The sequence below is a fragment of the Oncorhynchus masou genome, chromosome 24 (genome assembly GCF_036934945.1).
Source record: "Oncorhynchus masou masou isolate Uvic2021 chromosome 24, UVic_Omas_1.1, whole genome shotgun sequence".
NCBI classification, from domain to species: domain Eukaryota; kingdom Metazoa; phylum Chordata; class Actinopteri; order Salmoniformes; family Salmonidae; genus Oncorhynchus; species Oncorhynchus masou.
Window position 1 is genome coordinate 17,377,260 of NC_088235.1, and position 13,482 is coordinate 17,390,741.

The window sequence follows — 13,482 nt, forward strand, 5'->3', positions numbered from 1 at the left end:
TCCACGGTGTTGGTTGTCTGCATTGTGTCTATGGTGTTGGTTATCTGCATTGTGTCCATAGTGTTAGTTATCTGCATTGTGTCTATAGTGTTGGTTAACTGGCGGTGTGGACACGTTGTGGATGGCTGGCACTGTGGACACAATGTGGATGGCTAACAGTGTGGACACATTGTGGATATCTGCATTGTGTCTATAGTGTTGGTTGTCTATATTGTGTCTATAGTGTTAGTTATCTACAATGGATGTCATAAGGTGAATTCACCAATTTGTAAGTCGCTCTGGATAAGAGCGTCTGCCAAATGACTTAAATGTAAATGTAAATGTAAGAACGATGCACAGGATAGGATTATTCATTTTATTGGCCACACTATAAATGTCACTGGAACACACAAGCAATAAGCATCCAGGGTTGTTTTCAGGAGGTACAAAATGGAAGCAAATGTTCAAAAACTGAGTGAAACAGCAACGTACTAACTGGACTTTCATTTTCTATTGTTAAAAGTTTAGCTATGGTGTGCCCTAATGAACACAACCCCGCTGTTAATTGTGAACTGTTAGATTAGTCACTACACTGTCAGACAAGGGGTAGACTACTTTAGCTTTGCCAACACGCCGATAATACAATTGTAATTGGTACACAAACCATGAGTCTTACAGAAGGTTCAAAAGAGCAGACATTTGTGTATTGCCTTGCAATAGGCAAATATTTTCAGTTCTCTGGAACCCAATAATCAAGTATTAAATGCAGGTGAGTGATTGATTAGTTTGTGTTTCTGCTCTTTTCCATTGATCATCGACTAGTAATTTAATTGGGTCAACATGGAAAATAGTTATGGTAAAACTTTAACGAATGCCTTTCTTTTTTTGTATATTTCTGTTAAAGTACACGGTACAATAATGTATTATATTCACATTAACCCTTCTCTCCATACATGATACATGGGTTTGAAGACTGGTGCGACATGTGTCCCAAATGGCACCGCATTATTCCCTATATAGTGCATTACATCGGACCAGGGCCCGTAAGGCAATGGTCCAAAGTAGTGCACTATGTAGGGAATAGGATGTCATTTGGGACACAAGCATAGTTCTCCTCAGTGCACATCCATACACACTACAACTGCTAGAGAAACATCACAGACAGACACCATTTTTTGAACTCTACCTTGTGCAACATCACAGATCATTTAATTCAAATAGAAATGTAATGTGTGGAACAGATCTGTCATGTCAGAATTGATTGGGTAATCGGGTCAGATCTAGTCATTATCATTCTGTCAGATTCTTCCATCCGTTCTCGAGGACAGATGGGACATCTAGATAAAAATTGAATTCTCTGTTGGGGAAACAGAGCTACTGTCCACCCCACGGCAGTTCTTGTTTCGTTAACAAACCAGAGGTGAGGAGCATTGTAAAAATAAATCCTAACTTCTTTGTTGTAATATCGCAAACAGTTGTGGCTGATTCACCGTCAAGGAATCCAGCTTTAAGGGAATGTATGGAAGTGTGTGTCTAGCCTCGGTCTTAGGCCTCCGCTAAAGAGCGAAGCCTGGGCATCCAAGGCTAGTGTCAAATTAATATGTCACTCGTTGATTAATTTCAACTGGGGCAGCCCTTCAAGTAAAATGTGGTAAATGTAATGAACATCGTCCCTCAAAAGTCACAATTTTGCACAAATAATCTTTCATTGAATCTAAAAATAGTCCAAATATAAAATGAAGTTATAATAATCAGCAGTCCCTCTCAAAGCCTGGCATGAGTCCCCCTATAAGACAAAGACAACAACCCAGACAGCCAGTCAGGCACACAATTTAACACTTGACTTGCTCACATGATATCCTTCTCCCACTTAAGAGCAATTTGATGAATTAATATTTCAAATCGCCATCATTTCCACATTTAGCACAGAGAGAAGAGACACACTAACCATCAGGGCCAGGTGGTCTTCATTCCATGTAGTCAGCATCCATGACCTGACTAGTTGGTGGGGGGTGGGGGGGAATATATAATCTTTCCTTTACATTTTCCACTTCCTCCCACAAACCAAAGTGTAAAGGGTCAAGCAGCTGCTTCCCACACACTGGGAAGCACTTGACACGTAGTCATTATCCGTGTCAATCAGAAACACAATTCCTTTAAGCAGAGTGGTATCAGAGACCCCCCCCTCCCCAATAGCCTCCCTCTGATGGCAAAGTCTAACAGGGTCCTCCATCTTGGTGATATGGTGGTGTGGAGCTGGCAGGGCTGTAGTGGGTGGGGGTTCCATAGTCCAGCCCTTCTCTCAGTTAAGGGTGCGCTGCTGATCCAAAATGGAACCAGTTTCCCCAATGGACTCATTTCCTACCGACCCTTCTTTAGGAGTTTGGAGCTTCCCTGGAAAAGGCAAGAGGAAGAACAGTGTTAAGTTATACACCTTCCTACTATCAAGTTGGTATTTTGGCATTTTATTAGGATCACCATTAGCTTTTGCTAAAGCAGCAACTGCTCTTCCTGTGGTCCACAGAAAACATGATAATACAGATCATTAATAGACAACAGCTCAAGGACAGAACTACAATTTTTGGGGGTGCAGCGACACTCCCCAGCCAACCTGACAGAGCTTGAGAGGATCTGCAGAGAAAAATTTGAGAAACTCCCCACACATGACATATTTGACATTAGAGAAGCTTTCATTAAAGAAAACCCTTGAGTTCTATTAGATAGATTGCTCTGAACCCACAACATGGCAGAGATTGAAAATCCATAACAGATACATTTTTCAACAGGTTATGGTCAATAATATTAAAGGCTGCACAGAAATCTAACTGTACAGCTCCCACAATATTCTTATTATCAATTTATTTCAGTCAGTCAGTCATTTGTGTCAGTGCGGTACATGTTGAGTGCCATGCCACTTCACCACATTCCGCTACCACTAGGGTAGTGGAATTACTTTGGCTTCCCTCCAGGCCTGAGTACAAAAATCTTTCCTCTAGGCTCAGATTAAAGCTATGACAGACAGCAGTGGCTGTTAGAGGTCAACCGATTATGATTTTCACGCCGATGCCGATTATTGGAGGACCAAAAAAAGCAGATGCCGATTTTTTAAAATTTGCAATAATGACAATTACAACAATACTGAATGAACACTTATTTTAACTTAATATAATATCAATCAATAAAATCAATTTAGCCTCAAATATTGAAACATGTTAAATTTGGTTTAAATAATGCAAAAACAAAGTGTTGGAGAAGAAAGTAAAAGTGAATTATGTGCCATGTAAGAAAGCTAACGTTTAAGTTCCTTGCACAGAACATGAGAACATATGAAAGCTGGTGGTTCCTTGTAACATGAGTCTTCAATATTCCCAGGTAAGAAGTTTTAGGTTGTAATTATAGGAATTATAGGACTATTTCTCTCTATACCATTTGTATTTCATTAACCTTTCACTATTGGATGTTCTTATAGGCACTTTAGTATTGCCAGTGTAAAAGTATAGCTTCCATCCCTCTCCTCGCTCCTACCTGGGCTCGAACCAGGAACACATCGACAACAGCCGCCCTCGAAGCAGCGTCACCCATGCAGAGCAAGGGGATTAACTACTCCAAGTCTCAGAGCGAGTGACGTTTGAAACGCTATTAGCGCGCACCCCGCTAACTAGCTAGCCATTTCACATCGGTTACACCAGCCTAATCTCAGGAGTTGATAGGCTTGAAGCATTGCGAAGAGCTGCTGGCAAAACACACGAAAGTGCTGTTTGAATGAATGCTTACGAGCCTGCTGGTGCCTAGCACCGCTCCGTCAGACTGCTCTTTCAAATCATAGACTTAATTATAACATAATAACACACAGAAATACGAGCCTTAGGTCATTAATATGGTCGAATCTGGTAACGATCATCTCAAAAACAAGACATTTAATTCTTTATTTTATCTAACTGGTGGCATCCATAAGTCTAAATATTCCCGTTACATTGCTCAACCTTCAATGTTATGTCATAATTATGTAAAATTCTAGAAAATTAGGCAGCCCAAACTGCATACACACTGACTCTGCGTGCAATGAACGCAAGAGAAGTGACAATTTCACCTGGTTAATATTCCCTGCTAACCTGGATTTATTTTAGCTAAATATGCAGGTTTAAAAATATATACTTCTGTGTATTGATTTTAAGAAAGGCCTTGATGTTTATGGTTAGGTACACATTGGAGCAACGAGTCCTTTTTCACGAATACGCACCACATCGATTATATGCAACGCAGGACACGCTAGATAAACTGTAATATCATCAACCATGTGTAGTTAACTAGTGATTATGATTGATTGATTGTTTTTTATAAGATAAATTTAATGCTAGCTAGCAACTTGCCTTACTGCATTCGCGTAACAGGCAGGCTCCTCTTGGAGTGCAATGTAATCAGGTGGTTAGAGCGTTAACTGTAAGGTTGCAAGATTGAATCCCCGAGCTGACAAAGTAAAAATCTGTCTTTCTGCCCCTGAACAAGGCAGTTAACCCACTAGGCTGTCATTGAAAATAAGAATGTGTTCTTAACTGACTTGCCTAGTTAAATAAAGATTAAATAAAGGTGTAAAAAAAATAGGCCAAATCGGTGTCCAAAAATTCAGATTGTTATGAAAACTTGAAATCGGCCCTAATTAATTGGCCATTCCGATTAATCGGTCGACCTCTCGTGGCTATAGTCAGCTTCCATCCTAAGTAGCTTTCCATCTAAGCTGTCAAAGCCCAGAAGGTTTGTCATGATTGATCGATAACTATTTTTCACCTCGACACACTAACTTTACAATATTCAAAGTTAGTTAAATAAAGGTAAAATAAAATAAGCATTCCTGCCTATTCTATATATTATATAGCAGTACAAGGATATACAATCAAATTAATTATGTGAGTGAGTCTCTGAAATGGCTAATATTTGCATGTTATATGTTTCTTTCCTGGGTAGCTTATCAGAGAGGTATAATACTGAAAAGAGCAAACAAAGCAAGAGAAAATATATTCATTCAGCAGTCCATTAATCAATAGGTGTGTGTGTGTGTGTGCGCTGCAGGGTTGAAGCAAAGGACCCATAGGCCTGGCTCTCTCATCCCTTCCTGGCTTCTGGGAGGGAGGGTGGACAATGAGCCTGTCATAACGGACGTAAGCAATGTCCCCACACTCTTTCGCAGCTTTCATGGCTGAGATAACTCTTTCCTCTTCTGTCGCACAACTTCAAGATAGTCGTTGTTGAGGAAGATATACATTCCTCTCAAGTTCTTGGCTCATTCCAGACCAGCTACATTGTCCTGAACCTCAGGAACTTGACAACTGTGGGCCTGGGCCTGTCACCTGGGCCGATGGTGGGTTTTCCAGTCCTGTGGGCAGTTCTTCACCTCAATCTGCCTGTGGTCTTCAATTTAATCAGAAATCATCACTCTGTCCAGGTCTCATGTGGAGATTCTGAAATTCCATCCGCAACCATGTTGTTCTGCCTTGATTGTCTCTCATTGTTATCATGTATTCACACACAGAACTGATGTCCTATCGCACTGACTTACATCTTGCCATTCTCCTGTTTCAACTCATTGAGCTGACCCTGGGAGAACTGCAAACTGTTCTTCAGGTTCTGGACCTCAGGTTGTCAATTATTTTATTAGTTGAATCCACCAGTATTTGGACAAAACACTTGAAGCTATTTTCTTTGGCTCCCAGGACAGCCTCAATTTGTCATGGGATGGACTACAAGGTGTTGAAAGTGTTCCACAGGGATGCTGGCCCATGTTGACTCCAATAGTTCCCACAGTTCAAGTTGGCTGGATGTCCTTTGGTTGGTGGACCATTCTTGATACACACGGAAAACTGTGGAGCGTGAAAAACCCAGCAGTGTTGCAGTTCTTGAAAAACTCAAACTGATGCGCCAAGCACCTACTACCATAACGTGTTCAAAGGCACTTTATCTTTTGTCTTGCCCATCCACTCTCGGAACGGCACACATACACAATCCATGTCTCAAGTTCAAGGCTTAAATCCTTTCAAACTAATTGAAGTGGATTTATGGGTATCTGCTAGTATGCTAGTGTGGGAATAACCATCCACACACTAGCATGCTAGCAGATACCCATAGACTTCCATTGTTAGCAATTGCGCTAGTTAGCAACTTTCTTCAAACTGCATACAGATACATAAAAAATGGTGTCCACGAGTTAATCTCACTCTGGGGAAGTAGATTAGGGCCCCTTTGCAAAAATACCGGAATATCCCTGAAAGATACTCATCTGTGTTTTAACAGAAGTGTATGTTGGGCAGTTTCAGGACAGAAGGCGTGGTTGCTGTCCCTCTACCTCCCAGTTCCCCTCAGACCCTGCTATACCTCTACCTCCCAGTTCCCCTCAGACCCTGCTATACCTCACCTCCCAGTTCCCCTCAGACCCTGCTATACCCCACCTCCCAGTTCCCCTCAGACCCTGCTATACCCCACCTCCCTGTTCCCCCCACACCCTGCTATACCCCCTATCCTCCTCCTCCCTGTTCCAATCAAACCCTGCTATACCCCACCTCCCTGTTCCCCCCACACCCTGCTATACCCCCTATCCTCCACCTCCCTGTCCCCCTCAGACCCCGCTATATATACCCCCTATCCTCCACCTCCCTGTTCCAATCAGACCCTGCTATACCCCACCTCCCAGTTCCCTCAGACCCTGCTATACCCCCACCTCCCTGTTCCCCTCAGACCCTGCTATACCCCCTATCCTCCACAGCCTAGTTCCCCTCAGACCCCCTCTCTTCCCCACCTCCCAGTTCCCCTCAGACCCCGCTCTTCCCCATCTCCCAGTTCCCCTCAGACCCCGCTCTTCTCCATCTCTAGTTCCCCTCAGACCCCGCTCTTCTCCATCTCTAGTTCCCCTCAGACCCCGCTCTTCCCCATCTCCCAGTTCCCCTCAGACCCCGCTCTTCTCCATCTCCTCTCAGACCCTGCTATACCCCACCTCCCTGTTGCCCTCAGACCCTGCTATACCCCATCTCCTCTCAGACCCTGCTATACCCCCACCTCCCAGTTCCCCTCAGACCCTGCTATAACCCACCTCCCAGTTCCCCTCAGACCCTGCTATACCCCCACCTCCCAGTTCCCCTCAGACCCGGCTATAACCCACCTCCCAGTTCCCCTCAGACCCTGCTATACCTCACCTCCCAGTTCCCATCAGACCCTGCTATACCCCACCTCCCAGTTCCCATCAGACCCTGCTATAACCCACCTCCCAGTTCCCCTCAGACCCTGCTATAACCCACCTCCCAGTTCCCCTCAGACCCTGCTATACCCCCACCTCCCAGTTCCCCTCAGACCCTGCTATACCTCACCTCCCAGTTCCCATCAGACCCTGCTATACCCCCACCTCCCTGTTCCCCTCAGACCCTGCTATACCTCACCTCCCAGTTCCCATCAGACCCTGCTATACCCCCACCTCCCTGTTCCCCTCAGACCCTGCTATACCATCCTCCACCTCCCTGTTCCCCACAGACCCTGCTATACCCCACCTCCCAGTTCTCCTCAGACCCTGCTATAACCCCTATCCTCCACCTCCCTGTCCCCCTCAGACCCTTCCATACCCCCCGCCTCCCTGTTCCCCTCAGACCCTTCCATACCCCCCGCCTCCCTGTTCCCCTCAGACCCTTCCATACCCCCGCCTCCCTGTTCCCCTCAGTCCCTTCCATACCCCCCGCCTCCCTGTTCCCCTCAGACCCTTCCATACCCCCCCGCCTCCCTGTTCCCCTCAGACCCTGCTATACCCCCCACCTCCCTGTTCCCCTCAGACCCTGCTATACCCCCCACCTCCCTGTTCCCCTCAGACCCTGCTATACCCCCCACCTCCCTGTTCCCCTCAGACCCTGCTATACCCCCCACCTCCCTGTTCCCCTCAGACCCTTCCATACCCCCGCCTCCCTGTTCCCCTCAGACGCTGCTATAACCCCCCCCCCCCATCCCCAGCCTCCCAGTTCCCCTCAGACCCTTCCATACCCCCCGCCTCCCTGTTCCCCTCAGACCCTTCCATACCCCCCGCCTCCCTGTTCCCCTCAGACCCTTCCATACCCCCGCCTCCCTGTTCCCCTCAGACCCTTCCATACACCCCCCCACCTCCCAGTTCCCCTCAGACGCTGCTATAACCCCCCATCCCCAGCCTCCCTGTTCCCCTCAGACTGGGTAGTAGTTTGTTATTGGGATATGTCTACACAGAATGTCAGCATAACCTCACCTAGTACTGCTTCTCTGTCTGTCTAGACCCGTGAGTGGCACATTTTCATTCAACTTTAATTTATCCAGGTTAGTCTCATTGAGGGAGCGGTGTGAGGGGACTCTGTACCTTGCTGCTCAGTTTGAGTATGTCAATCTCCTCTCTCTGTTTGCTGAGAGTCTCGTTCATGCTGCACAGGTGGTCGCTCATCATACTAAGTTGTTCCTTGTAACTCCTCTTGGTCGTGGCAAGCTCATCCTGAAAGACAAGGAGCAGGTTGTGGTTAGTTAGAGCCAGTATGATTGTTCAAGGTTCAAGTTAATTTGCCATGTCTCAGTTGGAGCATGGCTCTTGCAATGCCAGGGTTCAATTCCCGGGCCACCCATACTTAAAAATGTATGAACGATTGATTAAAAGTAACTTTGGATAAAAGCGTCTGCTAAATGGCATTTCATTGAATAAATGGGAAATCTTACAAAAAAACAGCAAATACATTGAGGACCAAGTTCAGGACAAATATGCATAACACAACTACCAATGTAATAAAGCTGATTGTATTATAGCTGAATGGATGGATCTGGGATAAGCTTCTTTCTTTCAGTCTGGAAATTACACAACAGACGTTTACCTGCAGACGTGTGATGTTCTGATTAGCCAATTTGACCTCCTCAGTCAGTGTCTCCCGTGACTTCTCTGCCAAGGCCAGACGCTTGGCCAGGGCTCGACACTGGGGGGGGTTACAACACAGGAGATAGAGAATTAACAGATATCCACAGACCATCACTTCCTTCAACTAATGAAGTCACTAAATGGGATGCTCTTCACTGAAACTAGATCAAGGCAGACCTGTCTGGGTTTGAAGTGGAGTGACTGCTACATTAAATACACTTTGTTAGAAACACTTCATAAGCCAGTTCCCTCTCTGTCAGACACTCTGTCCTTTGGGTGGTGGATCATTCTTGATACACACTGTTGAGTGTGAAAAACCCAGCAGCGTTACAGTTCTTGACACAACCTAGGCTACTATTTTTTTTAAATAGATAAGTTATAGGATGACAAATACCATTGTTTTGGCGCAGCTACACAGCCTATTTTTATTTGAACAGAACGATACTTGGAGTCAAAGTACGTATGTATTAAAGGAAGGAAGGCGTGAGGGGAAATGTTTGAGTGACTGGTCCAACTAGTAAGTTGGTCATCTGTAGATCCACATCTCAATGGAGCTTGACTATGTGCAACTTTGTTCCCCATATATCTCCACAGTGTCCACCAACAAAATAACAGCTCCATATCCTTAAAAAGTGTGTGCTTAGGCACGTGTGTGTCATGTCTCACCTCAGCATGGAAGTTAACAGCCTTGCTGTCAGAGACCTGTAGCTGTGTGTGTCATGTCTCACCTCAGCATGGAAGTTAACAGCCTTGCTGTCAGAGACCTGTAGCTGTGTGTGTCATGTCTCACCTCAGCATGGAAGTTAACAGCCTTGCTGTCAGAGACCTGTAGCTGTGTGTGTCATGTCTCACCTCAGCATGGAAGTTAACAGCCTTGCTGTCAGAGACCTGTAGCTGTGTGTGTCATGTCTCACCTCAGCATGGAAGTTAACAGCCTTGCTGTCAGAGACCTGTAGCTGTGTGTGTCATGTCTCACCTCAGCATGGAAGTTAACAGCCTTGCTGTCAGAGACCTGTAGCTGTGTGTGTCATGTCTCACCTCAGCATGGAAGTTAACAGCCTTGCTGTCAGAGACCTGTAGCTGTGTGTGTCATGTCTCACCTCAGCATGGAAGTTAACAGCCTTGCTGTCAGAGACCTGTAGCTGTGTGTGTCATGTCTCACCTCAGCATGGAAGTTAACAGCCTTGCTGTCAGAGACCTGTAGCTGTGTGTGTCATGTCTCACCTCAGCATGGAAGTTAACAGCCTTGCTGTCAGAGACCTGTAGCTGTGTGTGTCATGTCTCACCTCAGCATGGAAGTTAACAGCCTTGCTGTCAGAGACCTGTAGCTTTGTGGTGAGTTCTCCTACTCTGGCCATGTAGTGAGTCTTAATCAGCTGTTCTCTGGACTCCTCGTCTCCCACCTGTACACACAGAGACAGACCAACGACAACTTTACATCATGTGGCTCTTATATCTGTGTTGTAATTACACTAGTATAACAAGGTTGTATTAGCATGTTACTACATAGTATTCATTCAAGCATTTATTCAATCATTCATTCAAGCAGTCAGTGTAATTTTCCAAAGTATAACAATATGTTCATTAATGAGTTCATTCGTCCATCTTTTCAGGAAAGCAATGAGACTAGTCCCGTGAAAGAGGGGAAAAGGATCAGACTAAAGAATAGTTGGGTCAAGAAAAACAAGACAAACTTACTTCCTCGTTGGTAGGAGTTGTGGTCAACATGCCAACCTAATGCGAGATGTAAAACACAGAAACACATTAGTTAGTAACTAACTCCCTATGAGAAAGCTATAAAATGTAAGACTGGTCCCAGATCGGTTTGTGCTGTTTTGACAACTTCTACAGTCATTGTTGGAGATACAGCACAAACAGATCAGGGCACAGGCCAATAAATCCCATTTCCCTCACACTGAAATCCTATAAAAACACACCAGGTCTGCCTATCACTGACAAAACTGGATTGGAAAGGAATAACATCTATAAAAGCCTGTGAATGAAGAGTGTAGCTGGTTGTTAATGACATGACAACAGTGTCCAGTGACTTACCGCACAAACCGTGTCCTGAGTGAGTGGGTGGGTGTTAGCCTGGTCCCAGATCTGTTTGTGCTGTCTTGCCAGCTCCTATGGTCGTTGTTATGCCAAACAACGAGAACCACCATAGGACAACACAAATAGATCTGGGACGCATCCCAATAATGTGTATTTTTTTCCTTCAATTGTACAATAGTTCATGCATGAACATTTCTTATACCCATCAATTATTTTCAAATCAGTGACGGATAGTGAACAAGTGCATACTTGGGGGGGGAAGGGAGAGACAATTGGGATAGAGCCAGAGACTGATAATACAGCTCGCTGGAATTGCAAAGGGTCAGAAACTTTCCAGACATTTTCCATGGGAAGTTATGCCTGGGAATGTAGCTTAAATTCATAAAAAAAGTTAGCTTATAACAGTGAAACTTTTTATTGGGATACACAAGGCAATTCTAGGTCTTGTGGCATATTTTGGTTAAACTATCCCTCTACATGCACAGTGCATTCTTCCATCACATGTACAGCTGATTCTCAAGACCTTGCACACTAATGAGATGCTATTGAGCCCACACTACTACACTGAGCCAAGGACTACATGCTTTCTTGTAAGTTTTGATTACAATACTGGGTGGGGTGAATATATTTTATATGGCGTACATTTTTTTTTGTTAATTAGCAAATAGTAGCCTACAGCAAAGTATGTTTAAATAATTTCTAACTTGTTAACAGTTTCTGCTAGTTAGTTGTTGCTACCATGTGGGTTTTAGCTTGCTTGAGCCTGCTAACTGAGCTAGCTTAAATCACCTGTTTCCATACATGTTTCATTTTAAAACATGTATCTTACTAAAGGAGTTGTTTAATCTAACTGCTTAACTATTTATCTGTACATAGAAAAACAAAATACAATTCTATTCTTTACAGGAAAATGCCACGGGCACTATCTGATATGTGAAGACATTTCTCTGCTGCTAATGTAGAAGGAAAAGCAGTGTACATTTGCAAATACTGTGCCAAATCATGTGAAGAATGCAACAAAGATGCAGAATCCTCTGGCCAAGTGCATAAAGTTACTTCAGCGCACACAACAAGCAACCTCTGACAAAAGTCCCTCAACATGTATTCGAGGTGAAAATGATGAATCAGACACCTTAGTCAGAGAAATGCTGATGAATGTCTTGCTACAACTGTGTATACAACTGGTTCACCTCTGATGCTCACAGGCAATGTGTATTGGAAGAGATTTCTGAATGTTCTTCGCCCAGCATACACCCCTCCAACCAGACAAGTTTTATCTACTCATTTGCTGGATGCAGAGTTCAGAGTTCAAGTAAAGGTCAAGCAAATCATAGAGAAAGCAGACTGTATTGCAATCATCTCTGATGGGTGATCGAATGTTTGTGGGAAAGGAATAATTAACTACATCATCTCCACCCCTCAACTAGTTTTCTACAAGAACACAGACACAAGGGACAACAGACACACCAGCCTCTCTATTGCAGATGAGCTGAAGGCAGTCATCAATGACCTTGGACCACAGAAGGTATTTGCACTGGTGACAGACAATGCTTCAAACATGAAGGCAGTTGGTCTAAAGTGGAGGAGTCATACCCTCACATCACACCCATTGGCTGTGCTGCTCATGCATTTAATCTGCTCCTCAAGGACATCATGGAACTGAAAAACATGGATACACTCTACAAGAGAACAAAGGAAATAGTTAGGTCATCAAGATATAGCAGCAATCTTCTTCACCAAGCAAAGTGAGAAGAATAAGAGCACCACATTGAAGCTGCCCAGCAGCACCCATTGGGGTGGTGATGTGATCATGTTTGAGTCTCCTGGAGGGGAAGGAGACTCCAAAAAATGGCCATGTCACAGTCTGCTGATATGGACAGCCCCATCAAGAGGATCCTCCTGGATGATGTATTTTGGGAGAGAGTGGTAAGCAGCCTGAAACCTACAGCAGTAGCCATTGCACGGATTGAGGGAGACAATTCCATCCTGTCTGATGTTCAGACTCTGCTTGCAGATGTAAGAGAAGAAATCCGTACTGCCCTGCCCACTTCACTGTTGCTCCACGCAGAAGAAACTGCATTCTGAAATACATCAAAAAGCGTGAAGACTTCTGCCTGAAGCTCGTACATGTTGGACCCCAAGTATGCTGGCAAGAGCATCCTGTCTGGTGCAGAGATCAACTAAGCCTATGGTGTCATCACTACCGTGTCTCGCCACCTTGGCCTAGAGGAGGGCACGGTTCTTGGCAGTCTGGCGAAGTACACTTCCAAGTAAGGGCTTTGGGATGGAGATGCAATATGGCAGTTGTGCCAACATATTTCATCATCCACCTGGTGGAAGGGACTTTGTGGATCTGAGGTTCTTTCCCCTGTTGCCTCAATCATCCTCCAAATCCCACCAACATCAGCCGCCTCAGAGCGCAACTGGTCCTTGTTTGGGAACACACACACACACACCAAAGCACGCAACAGGCTGACCAATACAAGGGTTGAAAAATTGGTGGACATCCGGGCAAATTTGAGGCTTTTTGAGCCTGACAACGAAACACCCTCAAC

At 44.8% G+C, this 13,482-nt stretch overlaps 1 protein-coding gene across 2 annotated transcripts in view; it reads right to left on the reverse strand.

Moving 5' to 3' along the window:
- Positions 1-341: 341 nt before the first annotated feature.
- LOC135511866 (protein phosphatase 1 regulatory subunit 21-like) overlaps positions 342-13,482 on the reverse strand; it is a 47,852-nt gene continuing 34,711 nt past the window's right edge. For both annotated transcript variants that reach the window (XM_064933366.1, XM_064933367.1), the window contains exons 17-21: positions 10,571-10,606; positions 10,159-10,275; positions 8,832-8,930; positions 8,333-8,461; positions 342-2,373 (exon numbers count right to left, since the gene is read on the reverse strand). In XM_064933366.1, the coding sequence (XP_064789438.1) occupies positions 2,341-2,373; positions 8,333-8,461; positions 8,832-8,930; positions 10,159-10,275; positions 10,571-10,606 (414 nt within the window). In that variant the 3' untranslated portion in view covers positions 342-2,340. The remainder of the gene's footprint in view (positions 2,374-8,332; positions 8,462-8,831; positions 8,931-10,158; positions 10,276-10,570; positions 10,607-13,482) is intronic.